This window comes from Heterodontus francisci, chromosome 44 (assembly GCF_036365525.1).
Source record: "Heterodontus francisci isolate sHetFra1 chromosome 44, sHetFra1.hap1, whole genome shotgun sequence".
In the NCBI taxonomy this organism is placed as follows: Eukaryota; Metazoa; Chordata; class Chondrichthyes; order Heterodontiformes; family Heterodontidae; genus Heterodontus; species Heterodontus francisci.
The window spans coordinates 17,861,711-17,877,876 of record NC_090414.1 but is presented as its reverse complement, the minus strand read 5'-3'; the positions used below and the strand labels follow the sequence as shown (position 1 = coordinate 17,877,876).

Genomic DNA, 16,166 nt, shown 5'->3' with positions numbered 1-16,166 from the left:
TGAATTAGGGGAGCTGTACGTTGGCGGATTGAGCAAAGCGATGTTTAACGGCCTTCCCAAGCTGGTTGCCTCTCGAGAGGGGTTCCAGGGCTGCCTGGCGTCGATTGACCTGAATGGACGGCTGCCAGACCTGATAGCTGACGCCCTGCATCGCGTGGGCCTGATCGAGCGAGGATGTGGAGGTACCGGCGTCTCCGAGCAGTCTTTCCGTTCAGCGCGGCTCTTATCGCACGGTCAGGGTGCCCGTAGCAGTGGTCCCACCAGCATCTCGAGATGGGGGTCAAAGAGGTCGGGTTTTTGAGGGGCGTCATAAAGGAGGGGGGAGGGAGGCGGAGTGGGCGAGGGAGGGAATTCCAGAGCTTGGGGGCCCCAGGCAGCGCCGGAGCGATGGGAAATCGGGGGGTGCGCAAGAGGCTGGAATTGGAGGAGCGCAGAGATCTCGGAGGGTTGTGGGAGCTGGAGGAGGTGACAGAGGAAGGGAGTGGGGGAGGCCGTGGAGGGATTTGAAGACAAGGATGAGTATTTTAAAATCGAGGGCGGTGGGGGGGGGGGTGGGGGTGAGGAGGTGGGGAAGTGGAGAGGAGGGGCGAATGGGATTTGGTGCAAGTCCGGAGTCTTGGATGGGCTCAGGTTTGCGGAGAAGGGAAGGGGGGAGGCTGGCTCGGGGACCAGTCGAGTCTCGAGGCGACCGAGGTGGAATAGGAGGGCAAACAGCAGATGAGTTGAGGCGCGTTCCTGCACGTGGCCACAGACACTGGAGCCGCAAAACCCACCGCCCTCCCCCCCTCCACCCCCGGTGCCCCGGTGGGAATCAATTAATAATCATTGGCACGGTATGGGAAGGGGCCCTGCTGCACCACGGCCACTGATTCCCCAGCGATCTCTCTGTGCTTTGCCTAGGCCCCAGCACCACGTGTCAAGAAGATTCCTGTGCTAATCAGGGGGCCTGCATTCAGCAGTGGGACGGGTACACCTGCGACTGTAGCATGACGTCCTTCGGGGGCACCATCTGTAACTACCGTGAGTACAGATCCTCCAGCTGCCTCAGCCTCGTTGAGTCGAGCCCATGGGAAAGTGAGGGGAGGGGTGGGGGGGGGGGCGGGCGGTGCCCGAATTCAAGGGCAGGCTTATCTTCGAATGCGGGCCGGGTACATCGCACAAGATTCAACCAGCCTTGATTGTTTTGAAAGCAAGTTATGTCTGCGTGCGGCGGAACCTTTGTTATCTGCAGCTCTGTTACTAGCCCAGAATCCATAGAGTGGGAACCCTTATCAGAGACACTCCCTCAAAACACGGCTTCAGTTGCTCCTGATGTTTCCCCCCCCCCCCCCCCTTGGGCGAGCGAAGCCGCACGATATTTCTGTTGTCCCGCGTCTGCTGTGCTGGGGCTTTTTCTGCCCTCTAAGCGTCAGATCGAAATGATCTGCTATCATCCCCGTTGCCCGCTGGACGGGAGAGGAGCGAGGTGGGGAGGGGAGGTCTGCATGCCCCACTCCATCGAGCCACGTCCTCAAAACGCCACCGGCCCGCTGCCGTCTGTCGACTTTGAAGCCGGGTTTTGCCTCGGGGTGGGGGGGCGAAATCTGATCGGAGAGTCGACGGTTATATCTTCCCCTAGCTAAAGGAACTTGCCGCTGGTTTGCTTTCTGTTCGGTGCTCGTGTGGCTGGTTGCAGTGAACGGCGGGAGCAATCAGCATTCATTTGTTGAGAGGTGACGTGTGGCAGCTCTGTTTCCGCAGAGTTCATTATAGTCAATCTGATGTTTTAATTGATTGCAATTCAGCCAGTTAATTGACTTTCAAGCCGCGATGGGCATCGTGTTTATCTGTGCAGAGACATTCAAAGCTGCCTCGTCAGAACGGGCACGGTGCTACAGTGTGTTAGAATGGCAATCTCACACGCACGCAGTGTTGGGGCATGGCACAGCTATATACAGACCCATAGGCTTCTGAGGGCATCCGCTCCACCAGCTCTGATGCAGACCCTTGCACCACCCCCCCCCCCCCCCCCCACTCCCTCCCGTGCCAGTATCTGCTAAGGGGCTGGGCATATCAGGCCTGCAGGGGCATTTCATCAACACCCACTTTGATCCGGGTGCCATGGCGACAAGATGGCGGTGAGCTTGCGATGCTGCCCTCTTGTCTCCTGCCTCTCCCCTCCCCATTGCAGTCAGTGGGCACCTTGCCGGGGAAGGTTGGCAATCAATTTCCCTCCACCCCGTGCAGGTTTGGGGGGCCTCTTAAGGAGCTCCGAGGGACGGCATTGGGCAGAATCCCAATGGTAGCCCAAGAATTCCCAGGCCCTTTCCTTCCCTGAAGATATTCCTCCTTGACAGAGAGGACGTCCCATGGGCCCCGCCCTCCTTGCCAGAGTTAAAGGAGCAGTGAAAATAGGGCGGCATCATATACAGACGTAGAGTGGGCATCATCGGCATTAGTGTGGCCACCTTGCGTACAAACGCAATTGTAGATAACAGATTCACCCTTGCCGAGCTACACGGAGGGGGGGGGGGGTTGGACGTTAGCATTACAGCTCTTTAAGGAGGGTTAGTAAAAGATTTCGAACAGCGTTGAGGTGGAAGCTGGCTTTGCTTCTGTAAAGCATCAGGGGCAGTTTGCTGTCGCCATCCCCTCGGCACAAGACGAGCCCGTATTTCACGCGTGTGGTGCCCGCAGGCTATGTTACCGAGGATGAGGACAGATATCTCCTTCTGAACACTGGCAGCAAAGATCGTGAGATAATTGGTCTAACGTTGCATTTGCAAAGCAGTGGGGACAAACTGTGCCATGTGCCAGTTACCTATATTCTGGTATTGGTTTCGACTCTCCTGATGGCATACGGTTGTGTCTGCCCAGAGGCCAGGCTAAGACGACCTTTGCCTGCTGTTCTGGCCCACCCAACGTTGTCTCAATCCGTTGCTGCTTTTGCGCGCTTCCCTACGTTTATCTGCTTGGCCATCGCGGATGGGAAAGGGCAGTGGGAGCTCGGGATTGGGCCACTCCGCCGGGTTTGAGGTGGCTGGGCGCCACTGGAGGTTGGCACGCCCAGGTTGCCCCGCAACCGTTCGCCGTGCTCTGACGGGCAGGAGGTTGTCCCGGTTTCATTGTGACGCCAGCCATGAGGTGACGGTAGGGGGCACAACGCCTGGGGGTGGGGTGGGGGGGGGTGGGGGTGGCATGTCATTTCCCCGGCAGTCGGGTGGGCGGGCAACATATTCGCTGCGGTTGCCGTGACATGGCAACCATTTTGGCAGCAGCGCGGCTCTGAAACGTCCATAACATTGGACGCAATGGTCCCGTGACGGAAACGTTTGATCCAGAATGCTGTCATTTTGCCCCACTTTCGGTCTGGTAGCTGTGCCTCAAATAAAGGCAAGTCACACAAGAACATGAGGAATAGGAGCCGGAGTAGGCCATTCGGCCCCTCGAGCCTGCTCCGCCATTCGATAAGATCATGGCTGATCTACTGCCACAACCTTACTTTCCCGCCCAATCCCTTAGTGCCCAAAAATCTATCGATCTCAGTCACTGTAAACTGGTGCTTTCTCCGTGGCGACGCCTCTACCAATCAGCGTTCACTTGCCAACCAATCAGCACTCTCTTCTCATGCAGTCTAAGTTGTTGTTTTCCCTCACATTGGTTATTCTTGCGGATTGTCCTGATGAGTGCAAGACGAAAAGCTTCGACAGCATGTCTCTATTTTCAACAATACTCAAGTTCTGTACTACTAAACTCTCCAAGTGAAGAAATTTCTCCTCATCTCAGTCCGAAATGGCCAACCCCTTTTCCTGAGATTGTGACCCCTTTTTCTAGACTCTCCAGAGAATATAGGCCCATTCTACTCCATTCAGACAGGACAAGGAGGCTGATTCCCTGCATCACAGGACTCAGTCAGCAGGAATGGTTAAAGGCACTTGGTATCTTCAGCCTTGAGCGGCAGACCTTACATAAGATCCGATCTCAATTTGCACCTTGATTGCAGGGAAAAGGAAGACGAGGTACAAGCTGGGAAAAGGGACGGTCGGGACTGCTAGGCTGAAACACTTCTTCACACTGCGTGTTATTAGTACCTGGAGTGTTGATCCAGGTCGGGGCAATGCATGCAAAATGGGGAATCATTCAAATGGCATTTAGAGGCTGTGATTGAGAATTTGCGGGTTTCTGGGTTAGGATGAGGTCGATGGGCTGAAAGATCTTCGCCGTCTGTGTGTATGTTTGTAAGGAAAGTCTTCCCGCTCATTGGTTCCCCTACTTCCAAACCTTATCTTCCTGTTAGAATCTGGCTATCTCACACTCGGACGCACTCACACTCGCAAGCTCAAACACGCGCGCACACACACACGCGCTCAAACACACGCGCACACACACGCGCGCTCAAACACACGCGCACACACACGCGCGCTCAAACACGCGCGCACACACACGCGCGCTCAAACACGCGCGCACACACACGCGCGCTCAAACACGCGCACACACACGCGCTCAAACACACGCGCTCAAACACACGTGCACACACATGCGCTCAAACACACGTGCACACACACGTGCGCTCAAACACGCACACACATACAGACACACATAAAGTGACAAAGCATTACACGAAAGAGGAGGTGGTGTCTTAGTGGTAGTGTCACTGGATTACTAACTCAAAGACATCGGTTACTGTGCTGGGGACATGGGTTCAATTCCCACCGTAACAAATGTTGACATTTGAATTTAATTAATAAATCAGGAATTAAAAGCTAAAATAATGAAACCATTGTCAATTTGTTGTAACAACCCACCTGGTTCACTAATGTCCTTTGAGGGAAGGAAATCTGCCGTCCTTAATGGATCTGGCCTACATGTGGCTCCAGACTGACAGCAATGTAGTTGACTCTTAAATAAAGGCCTGCTCAGGTCAGGAGAAAAAAACCTGACCAGAACCACATCGAGCCCGACTCACTTTATCGGCACCCGAATGTTTGCTTTATCTACCTTCCGGTTCCGAATCCGTTTTTCACTTTGTGCAACAAAAACTGTCATTGGACGCGAAAGGTTGTTTAAAAAGATGACGATTGGAGCCACGAAGTCAGTGATTGTTTGGGTCACTCGTTAAACAGAAACCCATGGAGCTGTGCGCAGACAGGCTGTGCCACACTGTGCCAGTATCTGTATTGCTGAAAATAAACACAGCAATTGCCCGAAGGCTCAGAAATTATCATTGCACATTTCCTAGCACCCCCCCCCCCCCCCCACCCCGCCCCCACCGGTTGAAATACTTGCTGCAAGTTTATCCAGTGAGTAGCTGAGATGTACAAGTCCCAATTAATACTGTATGTGCCCGAACGGAGCATGAAAGCTGGACCCGGGAGAGCGACCCGACTCAATCCAAACACGACACATTCCGTCAGGTCCTGTTGGGTTTGGGCCGGGTAGCAAACCTTTACTCTTAAATGTCCTCTGAGATGGCCCAGCAAGTCATTGAGTTCGAGGGCAAATGGGCAACAAATGCTGACCTCACCAGAGACACCCACATCCCTCAAAAAAAAAGTGCCTGGGTCATTCAAAGTCAGGCCCTCTCTGTAAAGTGCTCTGAGACATCGCTATTTGCATGAAGTACATTCGAAAAGCTGGTGACAGTGATGAAAGAGGACAGGAACAGGGTGTACGATCGGCACTGGGCAAGTGTTGCGAGCAGGCCGTCAATTGTTTATTTTTGCTGCTGGCAGAAAATTCATTAAAAGCCTTCATCATTAACTCCGCCATATCTCAAGGCACAGAAGTAAGTGGGAGAAAATGAACTCCTGCTCGAAGGACATTTGCAGAGCGGGGAATTGGGTCCGATTTTAATTTGGGCGCGTTCCAGGTGGCGTGGGGGAGCAGGGGGCCTCGTCCTCTGCTGAGGAGGACGAAGCTCATGAATATGCGTCTCCCATTCTGAGGAAGGCACCAGAGCAACACGCCCACCCCCTCCCGCTGTGCAATGTTCTGAATTTAGCAACAGATATTGCTTAAAGGAGCCACCTCCTTTATCGAGGCCGTCCCCACCTCATCTACCCGTGTCTGCAGCAGTCATCAGGAATTTTTTTTCCTTTGTTTGTGGGATGTGGGCATCGCTGGCAAGGCCCGGCGTTTGTTGCCCATCCCTAATTGCCCTTGGGAAGGTGGTGGTGAGTTGCCATCTTGACCCTCTGCAGTCCGTGTGGGGTAGGTACACCCACAGTGCTGTTAGGGAGGGAGTTCCAGGATTTTGACCCAGCGACAGTGAAGGAACGGCCGATATAGTTCCAAGTCAGGATGGTGTGTGACTTGGAGGGGAACTTGCAGGTGGTGGTGTTCCCATGCATCTGCTGCCCTTGTCCTTCTAGGTGGTAGAGGTTGCGGGTTTGGAAGGTGCTGTCGAAGGAGCCTTGCTGCAGTGCATCTTGTAGATGGTACACACTGCTGCCACTGTGCGTCGGTGGTGGAGGGAGTGAATGTTTGTAGATGGGGTGCCAATCAAGCGGGCTGCTTTGTCCTGGATGGTGTCGAGCTTCTTGAGTGTTGTTGGAGCTGCACCCATCCAGGCAAGTGGAGAGTATTCCATCACACTCCTCACTTGTGCCTTGTAGATGGTGGACAGGCTTTGGGGAGTCAGGAGGTGAGTTACTCGCCGCAGGACTCCCAGCCTCTGACCTGCTCTTGTAGTCACAGAGGCAGGAAGGTATCCCTCCCCGCTTCCCCCGCAAGTGTAGGCTGGGATGTCGAGGTTGGATGTGTGTGAACTCAAGTGGGATGGTGGGAGATGCCATGCTCACCGCCTACTGCCTCCACTGGTATTTTACCAGCAGTGGGTGAGATAGTGGGCAGCCCGTCTGTTGGCGCCCTTAACTGGCTAACTAATGGCCACTTAAGGGTCTTCCATATTGGCCCTGGTGATCCCTGGTCCCACTTATCTGCACTCCAGGCCTCCCGGTGGCGCTGATGGGACTAAGGAGCTTCCTCCCCTCTCATTGGCCAGCAGCTCTTGGAGGCGGGACATCCTGCCTCAGAGGAGCTGAAGCCCCGACTGCAGCCAATTAATTGCCCGAGGAGTGTAAATTGCGGTTGTGGTCGCCAAGGCATGTCAAAGGTGGGCTTCCCCCGCAAACCCCCCCCCCATCCCCCTCCCCCCCGCCCAAGGCTTTCCGGCTGGGACCTTCCAGTGGGACCTTAAAGAAATGCCCCAGAGCTTGTTTCCCTTTAGAAAGGCAAATGGTCCCCTTTGGCCCGTGTTAATTAGGTCTCCTCCCCACCACTGACTACACAAACCCCAAACTGGGTCAGCCTGATGAGGCAAGGCCGGGCCTGTGATAGCAGTATCTACTTTCCTGAGGAAAGTAGACCCCGATTTCAGCAAACAGCGGGCTAGTAACTGCTGGACAGAGCTGCCAGAAAGGGTATTTGAGGGATCATTTGAAAGAAGCAGCAATAGGCCGTGGAAGAGTAAAGGGGGAGTCATCCTTGGATGGGGGGGGCGGGGGGGGGGGTGAAAGGAGGAGGTCAGAGAGGATCAGATGAAAGCCTCCTTTCTGTGAACCGAGCTTGTGATCATCCTCAAAGACTGGCTGCCACAGAAAAAGAAAATGTTGAATTCTGCTCCGGGCACCGAGTCTTACAGTCAGTTCTAGTTATTTTACTCAGTGAGTTCCAAATGAAAGTGGCAAATTGCATTTGTGGCCCAGTTTGACTGACTCGAGTGAGTATTTTGTGAAGAACTGCCTTCGGCTCAAATCTAACCACTCTGGATATCATTGCGATCATCCCATTAATAAGCTGGGAAAGCTACTGATGCTGACCGTTACTGATGAAATGGTCCATTCATTGGCACCATCGTCGCTGACGCCAAATAGCCTCCGGGTACAGGCCCGAGCGCAAACTTCCACTTTGGTTGGGGATTCTCAGGAGCGTGCGTGGTGCGTGTTGGATGACCGAGATTTGAGCTGGAGGAGTTGGAAGGAGTCCAGTCTCTGTTAACTTACCCCCCACTGAGGGGCTGAATCAAATGGGAACCCTCCAGACCCGCGATGCCGAGACTTCCCACCGAAGCGGAAAAATGCTCCGGCCGCGATCGCGAGGTTAACCGCCGCAGCTCGGTGGGCGCCGCCCTCGCCTCTGCGTCAGAAGGGCGCGGGTTCGATCCCCACTCTGGAGACTTGAGCCCATAATCCGGGCCGGCGCTCCCGGCGCTGAGGGAGTGCTGCATTGGCCGAGATGCCGTCTTTCGGACGCGATGTTAAGCTGAGGCCGTCGCCCCACCCCCCCTTCATCCACCCTCTCGGGTGGATGTGAAAGATCCCACGGCCACTATAGGAGGAAGGGAAAGGGGCGGTGGTGGGGGGGGGGTGGGGGGTGGGGGGGAGTTCTCCCCGGTGTCCTGGGGGCCAATATTTATCCCTCAGTCAACATCACTTTCAAAAAAACAGATGATCCGGGATCTTGCTGTGCGCAAACTGGCCTGCCGCGTTTCCTCCATGACTGCACTTCAAAAAGGACGTCCTGAGGTGGCTGTGCAAGGCGCTAGAGGAATGCAGGCCTTTCTTCAGTAGACCCTTCATCGCACCCAATTGCTCCCTTTCCCTTCCCCAAATACTGACTCCATCCGTCCTCCTTTTTCTCTTCCGGGAGATTGAATGCAGGTTTGTTTGTTTGGAATTACCCAAGCGTTGACAGGAGAGTAGAGAAGGACTGTTCCCACTCGTCGAAGATTCAGTGACAAAGGGGATGTCCCTTGAAAATGGGGAATAAGAAAGTAGGGAAGCAAAGCTGCGGAAAATCGATATCAGAGGCTCGCTATGAAAATGTGATGAAACGTTTGAAAGTGAACGAGGCATCTTAGGATGATTAAACATTCGGTGAGCTCAATAAGGGGGAGACGATATCGGAAAGACGAGGCTGAGAGGTGTCCTGACGGAGATATATCAGCTTGTGAAGAAAGCAATAACCTGGATTACTTCAAATTCAACTGCAGGAGAAGTTGATGGCGGTAGATAGAGAGAAACGATTTCCGCTGGTTGGGGGAGTCCAGGACTGGGGGGCAGAGTCTAAAAATGAGAGCCAGACCTTTCAGGGGCGAAATGAGGAAACGCTTCCACACACAAAGGGTGGTAGAAGTTTGGAACTCTCTTCCACAAACGGCAATCGATGCTGGATCAATTGTTAATTTTAAACCGGAGATTGATAGATTGTTAACCAAAGGTATTAAGGGATATGGGGAAAAGGTGGGTATAGGGAGTTCGGTCACAGATCAGCCATGATCTCATTGAATGGCGGGACAAACTTGAGGGGCCGAATGGCCTCCTGTTCCTATGAGCAGAGCTAGGGGATATGGATTCAAATTGTAATAGTGATAGGTAATGTTAGAACTGATCGGAACTAGATCAAACGTCTGTATAGAGCAGTAGAGGGGGAAATTCTGGGAGCATTTACCAGCAGGGTAGGTTTGTTCGGACCTGCCTTGTTGGATGGATTGAGATGAGCCGAATGAGGTATTTCATCTCCAATTAACTTGTGGCAGAGGTCTGGAGCAGATCAACATTGGAAAGAGGAAGATCGGAGGCGATAGGAGAGAGTGGGCGGGGGGAGTGGGATGAGTTTTGGGTTGGTCTAGTGAGGGGCTGAATGGCCTCCTCCGTGGATTATGCCTGACGCTAAATTTGGGTTTTGAGAATGGGTCGATTTAGCAAAAGGGGCCGGAAGGGGGAGATGAGGGGAATTTTATTCAACGCAGCGAGTTGTTGGGATCTGGGACGCGCTGTCAGAAAGCACGATTCACGAGTAACTTTCGAAAGGAGAATTGTGAAATTGGCAGGGCCCCCCGGGGGGGGGGGGGGGTAGGAGCAGGGAAGTGGGACTAATTGGGTAGCTCTTTCAGAGAGCCAGCAAGGGGCACGAGGGGCAGAAGGCCTCCTTCCTGTGCGGTAAGAGTGCCGCGGAATGGGAGACCGAAGAATAGGTGCAGCGTGAATCGAAAATGGGTTGGATAGATGACGTTCACTTCGCCCACAGGGCGTTTGTGGGAGATTAAACATGGAGTCCCGAGGTAAAAGTCGCATAATTACGAGCGCCCTCATTTCCCCAGTGAGCGCCGAGCACTTGTTACATGTCTGCAAAAAAGCCGAGCTCGCTGCTGCCAAACAGCTGTCGGGAGCCGAGCGGGGAATGAGCTTCAGCTCCGTCTGATACTGGGACCCTGGTGTGCCTTACCATCCCATCATGCTTCAGGTGCCTGTGAATTACCCTCAGGCACGCAACCTGCATCTGTCTTTATTAACTGGAGGTCGCACGAGAAACGATTCAGGCTCACTCATTAGACCCAATTCATCCCTAATGCACTCGGCAGCCTCGTAAATAGGAGATTTTCAAAGCTGCAACTGGTTTTAATTTGTGTTTTCTCTGCTGCCCTTCCCACCACCACCACCCCCCCACCCCCCACTCCATCCCTCCCCCTCCTCCCATCTGCCGCCTTGGATTCAGTAACTGTCACATCCAATCGGCGAATTCAGGAGAGACCTCTCTCCCCGGAGAGTGGGGAAAATGAGCTACCACAGGGGAGTGGTTGAGGTGAATAGTATCGATGTATTTAAGGGGAAGCTGGATCAACACGCGAGGGAGAAACGAATAGAAGGAGATGGTGATAAGGTGAGATGAGCAATGATAGGAGGAAGCTCAAGTGGATTATGAACTGGTTGGGCCGAATAGCCTGTTTCTGTGCTGTTAATTCTATTTGATCGTCAATCCTAGATACCGCAAGTGAAACAGAAACAATTGGATGCAGATGAGTGCAAAGTGATGTACTTTGGACGAAACAACATAGAGAGGCCCAGCATTTATTGCCCATCCCCTAATCGCCCTTGAGAAGTGGTTGGTGAGCTGCCTTCTTGAACCGCTGCAGTCCGTGTGGGGTAGGTACACCCACAGTGCTGTTAGCGAGGGAGTTCCAGGAATTTGACCCAGCGACAGTGAAGGTCGATATAGTTCCAAGTCAGGATGGTGTGTGGCTTGGAGGGGAACTTGCAGGTGGTGGTGTTCCCATGCGTCTGCTGCCCTTGTCCTTCTGGGTGATAGAGGTCGCAGGTTTGGAAGGTGCTGTCAAAGGAGCCTTGGCGAGTTGCTGCAGTGCATCTTGTAGATGGTACACACTGCTGCCACTGTGCGTCGGTGGTGGAGGGAGTGAATGTTTGTGGATGGGGTGCCAATCAAGCGGGCTGCTTTGTCCTGGATGGTGTCGAGCTTCTTGAGTGTTTTTGGAGCTGCACCCATCCAGGCAAGTGGGTAGTGAAGCTGTTTCGAAAGTGTACGGAATCCTCGACTTTGTAAATTGGGGCAACGAGTACAAAAAAACAAGGAACTTATGCCAAACCTCTCAGAGGGTTATGGGAAAGAGCAGGGGAGTGGGGCGAATTGGATAGCTCTTTCTAAGAGCTGGAAGGGGCGCGATGGGCTGAATGGCCTCCTTCTGTGTTGTATCGTTGTGTACAGCTGCTCGCCTCGGTGGAACCGTCCAATCCTCGGCATCACCATTTTGCTTTTGACTTGATTTTGAGACCGTCTGTCAAACTCCAGTCGGGGGGGGGGGGGGAAAAAATCCTTTTTTTTTTAACGTGAATGCAGTCTTTAATCTGACTTAGAGCCAAAAACGTACGCATCTCCGTCACCGAGTAGCAATTAAACTCTGACTGACCTTGTAACCCATTCAGGCTGGTTCCTTGCAGACAGGGTCATGGGTTAGCGAAGGTCAGGGGCCTTCAAGGTTTGGCTCGACTCCGCCGCTAAACATTTCGGGGGGTTTGAGAAGTGTTTTGTTTTATCCTTGAGTTTCCATGGAAACCCATTTGCATAATCGCCAAGCGTAAAGCCTGTCGTGGACCCAGCGCAACCGGGCAACATTTCAAATCGTAATTTTTTAAAACAAAAATAAAAAGAAATTCGTGTTTAAAGATATCGCCTGATCTATTTGCAAGTGGTAACCTGGTGCAGTTTTATTAATACAGGGGAAAATGGGTTTATGACGAAAGAAAATAAGCAATTTTAATCTGTCAGTATCCCAATTTTAAGTGACTGGCTGAAAATGTCTTTAAAAACACTGTGTAGAAATATTTTCTTGCTTCATTGGGATTCAGTGGTCAGTTTCTTAATTCTTTTTCAAAAAGAATTATATTTAAGAGCTTTAAAAACATGCCTATTCGCCTCCCTGCACCCAATTTAGTTTAGGCTCGGTTTAAAAGCCTCCGTGAAGGCCCCGAAACCGGGCTCAATTAGCTGAAACTCGCCGTGGCGATGAATTCGATATGGGGGCGGGGCCGCCTTCTCGCGCTTGGGCGCGCACTTGCGCTTCAAAATTCCACGGACCTTTGCGGCCGGCTTTGGGAAAAGTCCGGGCCTGGTGTTTGAGCCGCCAGCGAGCGACCGACCATCGCAACCGGGAAGGCTGGCGAGTGCGCGAGCGCTGCCGGGGTCTTTTAGCTGCTGCCCTGGCCAAGTCGTTCGAAGGCCCCTGTCGAAATATCCGCCGTGGAATTGTTGGTTGCGGCCGTGTGCAAACTCTTGACATCGATCAAATGCCAGAAATAAATTGCAAGAAATATTTCGGCTCCAGGGGACAAGGAAACAAAGTGAGATTGCCCGCATTCAGGCTCCAATTTGTCCGAAAACTGGTTTGCATGTTTTGACATTTCTGGGGATGTGGAATGCGAAGGAATTTGAGGGCTTCCAAACCCCATCGTCATGGGCAACTAGGGGGTCAGAAGCCCATACTGTGGGGCAAGCAGTCACCGGCTGTGATTGTCCCCCGAATTGGCCAGTTAGCGGCCAGACAACGGGCTCGCTGGCCAGTTAAGGATAGAGGGCGGGCCCTCCAAGCTGAAGGGCCGATAGGAGGGCCCGCAGCACGGGGCAAGCAGCCAGCCTGCAGTGCAGGCCACCGTTCACCCCCCTCCACAGGACGGCCTGCGGCTGCAGCTGCAGAGGCCGAGGCGAGTGGGCAGGCCTGCCTGGAGAGCCGCCCAAACCCCAGTATGTCGCCGGGAGGCCGCCTCCAGGTGGCTGCCCTGTTCGCACGACGCCTCTGGGGAACCTGGAGACGATTGGAAACTCCCAGCCGGCCTCCGACGACAGGCCTCGACCAGGCCGTTTATAATCGCAGTTGGCTACCGGGCGGGGGGGGGGGCTTCTTGGGGGGTGGAGTAGCAGCGAGGTGGAGCCAGGGAACGGGCAACTCCGCGCCTGCCCGCACCCATCGGGGCCTAGAAATTCAGCCTCACAGCTCTGATGACCAGCAGACCTCTTCTCCTTTAATCTCGAGGTGATACATAACCACCATAATCCCGGGCTGATTCAGTCCTAAGGCGTTGCGATGGAGTATAATTGTAGAATTTGTTTGACTCCGGGAACATATTACTCATTTGCACTTTCTTCTGAATCAATCTTCACTCTGTGTACGGTGCCTGTCAGTCACCAACACACAGCTTGAGTAGGTGACAGCTGCTGCTACAATGCAATCCCCGACGTTTTCAAAAAATAAAACTCATCAGTTCCTGCGAGCAAGAGGGTTTTTTTTGTTAACTGGCTGAGGTCTTATCTCCAAGCTTACACATTTTAACCTGCAATCATCCCAATCATTCGGATTGCGGAAATCTGACTGCGCTGCTTGTAAAGGGAGTCTTTGCACGTTTGAGTCCGACTAGGATATTTGTCAACGTGCTCTTACTGTGCAGTACAAGATGGACTCCGGAGATTGCCCGTTCTTTCGCGTTCATCTTGGCGTGCTGTTCGGAACAAAAGAGAAAAACTTAATTCGGGGGTGGCCTTCAGTGCAGGAGGGCGCTCAGATTGCCCGCCACCGAAAACTGTCTTGTTTCGAGTCCAATTCCTGTGTCTGTTTAGCACTGCTCTCATTCGCGATTGCCGCAGGAACTCCCCTTTCATTGGCGCGTTTTGGGATCCTAGGAGACGGCGAAGCGTGTCGCAGCCAGTGAGCTCACTTTTGAAGTGTGGTCACTGTTGTAATGTGGGCAACGCAGCAGTTTGTTTGCGCACAGCAAGATCCCACAAACGTCAAACCGTTTTTAAGTGATGTCGTGTTGTGAGGGGTAAATATTGGGCCCCGGGATACCGGGGAGAATCTCCCCCACCACCACCCCCCCCCCCCCCCCCACCTCCCGCTGCTCTGCTTCCATTAGTGTCCGCGGAATCTCTTACACCGTGTCCGCCCTCGCAGGGCGGATGTAACATCTCATCCAAAAGACGGCGCCTCCAGCAGTGCAGCACTCCCTCAGCGCTGGCACTGGGACTAGATTACCGAGGGCAGGTCCCCGGAGCGAGACGCGAACCCACGGCCTTCCAACTCCGAGGCGCAAGGGAGAGAGATACCCACCGAGCTGCGGCTGATTGGCAGCCCCGGTGGCCAAGCCTCTTGCCCGCCCTGACTGAAAGTCTCCACAATCTTCCTGGAGCCTGGCAGACGTCAAGCGCAGAAACTGGAACTCCCACTCTACCCGCCCCCACCCCTCGCAGTTCATACAGATAGCCAATGTGTCCCCAAGCTGTGACTGCCACTCTCGTCATGCCAAGGGGCCTGGCTCCCCTGTGACTGGCAGCAGTCGCAATCTGCCTCCCACATGACTGAACCTAGTTCATCTCGCCCACAATCAATCTGACTGCGCCCAGTGCTTCCAGAAACTTCCCTTGCCCGACTCCATATCATGAAGGGGACTTCCTGAGAGCCACGACAACTAGTTACATAAATATAAGCTCTCCCGGTGGGTGGCTGTACTCACGGGGTGGGGGGGCACGTCTTCGAAAAAAAACCACGGGTCGCCCTGCTGGAAAGTCGTGAGACGCTTCTCCGAAGGAACGTCCGACGAGTGTTGCCCAGAGCCTCAGCCTTCCCAAGAGCTGAAGCTTTATTTAAGCCGTCCGGTTTCTTAGGCCGCAAAGCCTAATTGTCGTAAATATTGACGTCAATTCAAGATTACTGCTTGTGACGGAATCTGTTGTTCGTGTGGGTCGATCTTTAAAAGGTGGCAGGGCATATTGGGAGAGTAATTAGCAAAGTGTATGGGATCTCGGGCAGTGACTGGATCGATCTGCAGAGAGCTGGCATGGATCCGATGGGCCGAATGACCGCCTTATGAGCTACGATGCACGTTGGATAGTGGCTGCTCCACTAAATGAGGCCTGACCACTGCCCCCACCCACACCACCCTTTCCCCCCCCCCCCCCACCGCCCCAGCACCTGAGTTAATATCGGTGGGGTGCTCCAAATGTCTGCCTGTGGGATCTGGCTGTGCGCACGTTGTTTCCTCGGTAACACAACAAAAGCGTTGCAGAAACAATTTATTATGTGTGAAAGACGGCCTGGCGTGCTGTGCTGTTGGCATTTTGTTTGCGTGCCAACACCTTCCTCCAAGGGTTAATTAGGGCTGTGCACTGCCAGTGATTTCCCCTCTCACAGCTCTCCCACACGCGCTCTCTTACAATGCTCACATTGTCTGGTAGTTCAGTACCTGCGGCATTCTAGTGCTTGCTCACAGAGGAGTCACAGAATAAAGGCTGATGATGGTGGACCATGAAACATGTTATCCTCATTAATAACATATCAGCTTTAAAGGTCAGAGAATAATCAATTAGTCTCTGCTGTCGAGCCCTTTGCCAGGGGTAAACCATGGTTCTTTGTGTGCGTACGCACACACTCTCAATACGGGTGCCCGCACGCGCGACGTGTGCATTTAACGTGCCGAGCCGTCCCCTTTTCTTACAAGTCTCGCTCCAGGAATTTGAGCACCACATTGCAGGGCGATGCTGTCCCCGTACCAGTACTGAGGGAGTGCCACGCTGTCGGAGGTGCCGTCTTTCGGATGAGACTTTGAACTGAGGCCCAGCCCGCCCAGAAATAAATCCTGCACGCCGTTTTGAAGATGAGCAACCGGGTGGGTGGGGGGGGGGGGGGGGGCGTTGCAGGGGAGGAGAGAGGGAGAGGTCTCCCTGATGCCCTGGGACCAATATTTCGCCCTCATTTAGTGCAGAACAGATGATCTGGGTCACTATCGCATTGCTGTTTGTGGGAGCTTGCTGTGCGCACATTGGCTGCCAAGTTTCCGACATCACAACAGTGACCACACTTCGAAAGTACTTCATTGGTTGGCAAGAGCGTTTGGGACACTCTG

At 53.5% G+C, this 16,166-nt stretch overlaps 1 protein-coding gene across 1 annotated transcript in view; it reads left to right on the top strand.

Annotated features, from left to right (window-relative positions):
- Positions 1-16,166, top strand: part of LOC137355989 (neurexin-2-like) — a 1,490,911-nt gene that overhangs the window by 665,441 nt on the left and 809,304 nt on the right. Inside the window, exons 10-11 of the mRNA XM_068021690.1 lie at positions 9-182; positions 901-1,020. Of these exons, the coding sequence (XP_067877791.1) occupies positions 9-182; positions 901-1,020 (294 nt within the window). The remainder of the gene's footprint in view (positions 1-8; positions 183-900; positions 1,021-16,166) is intronic.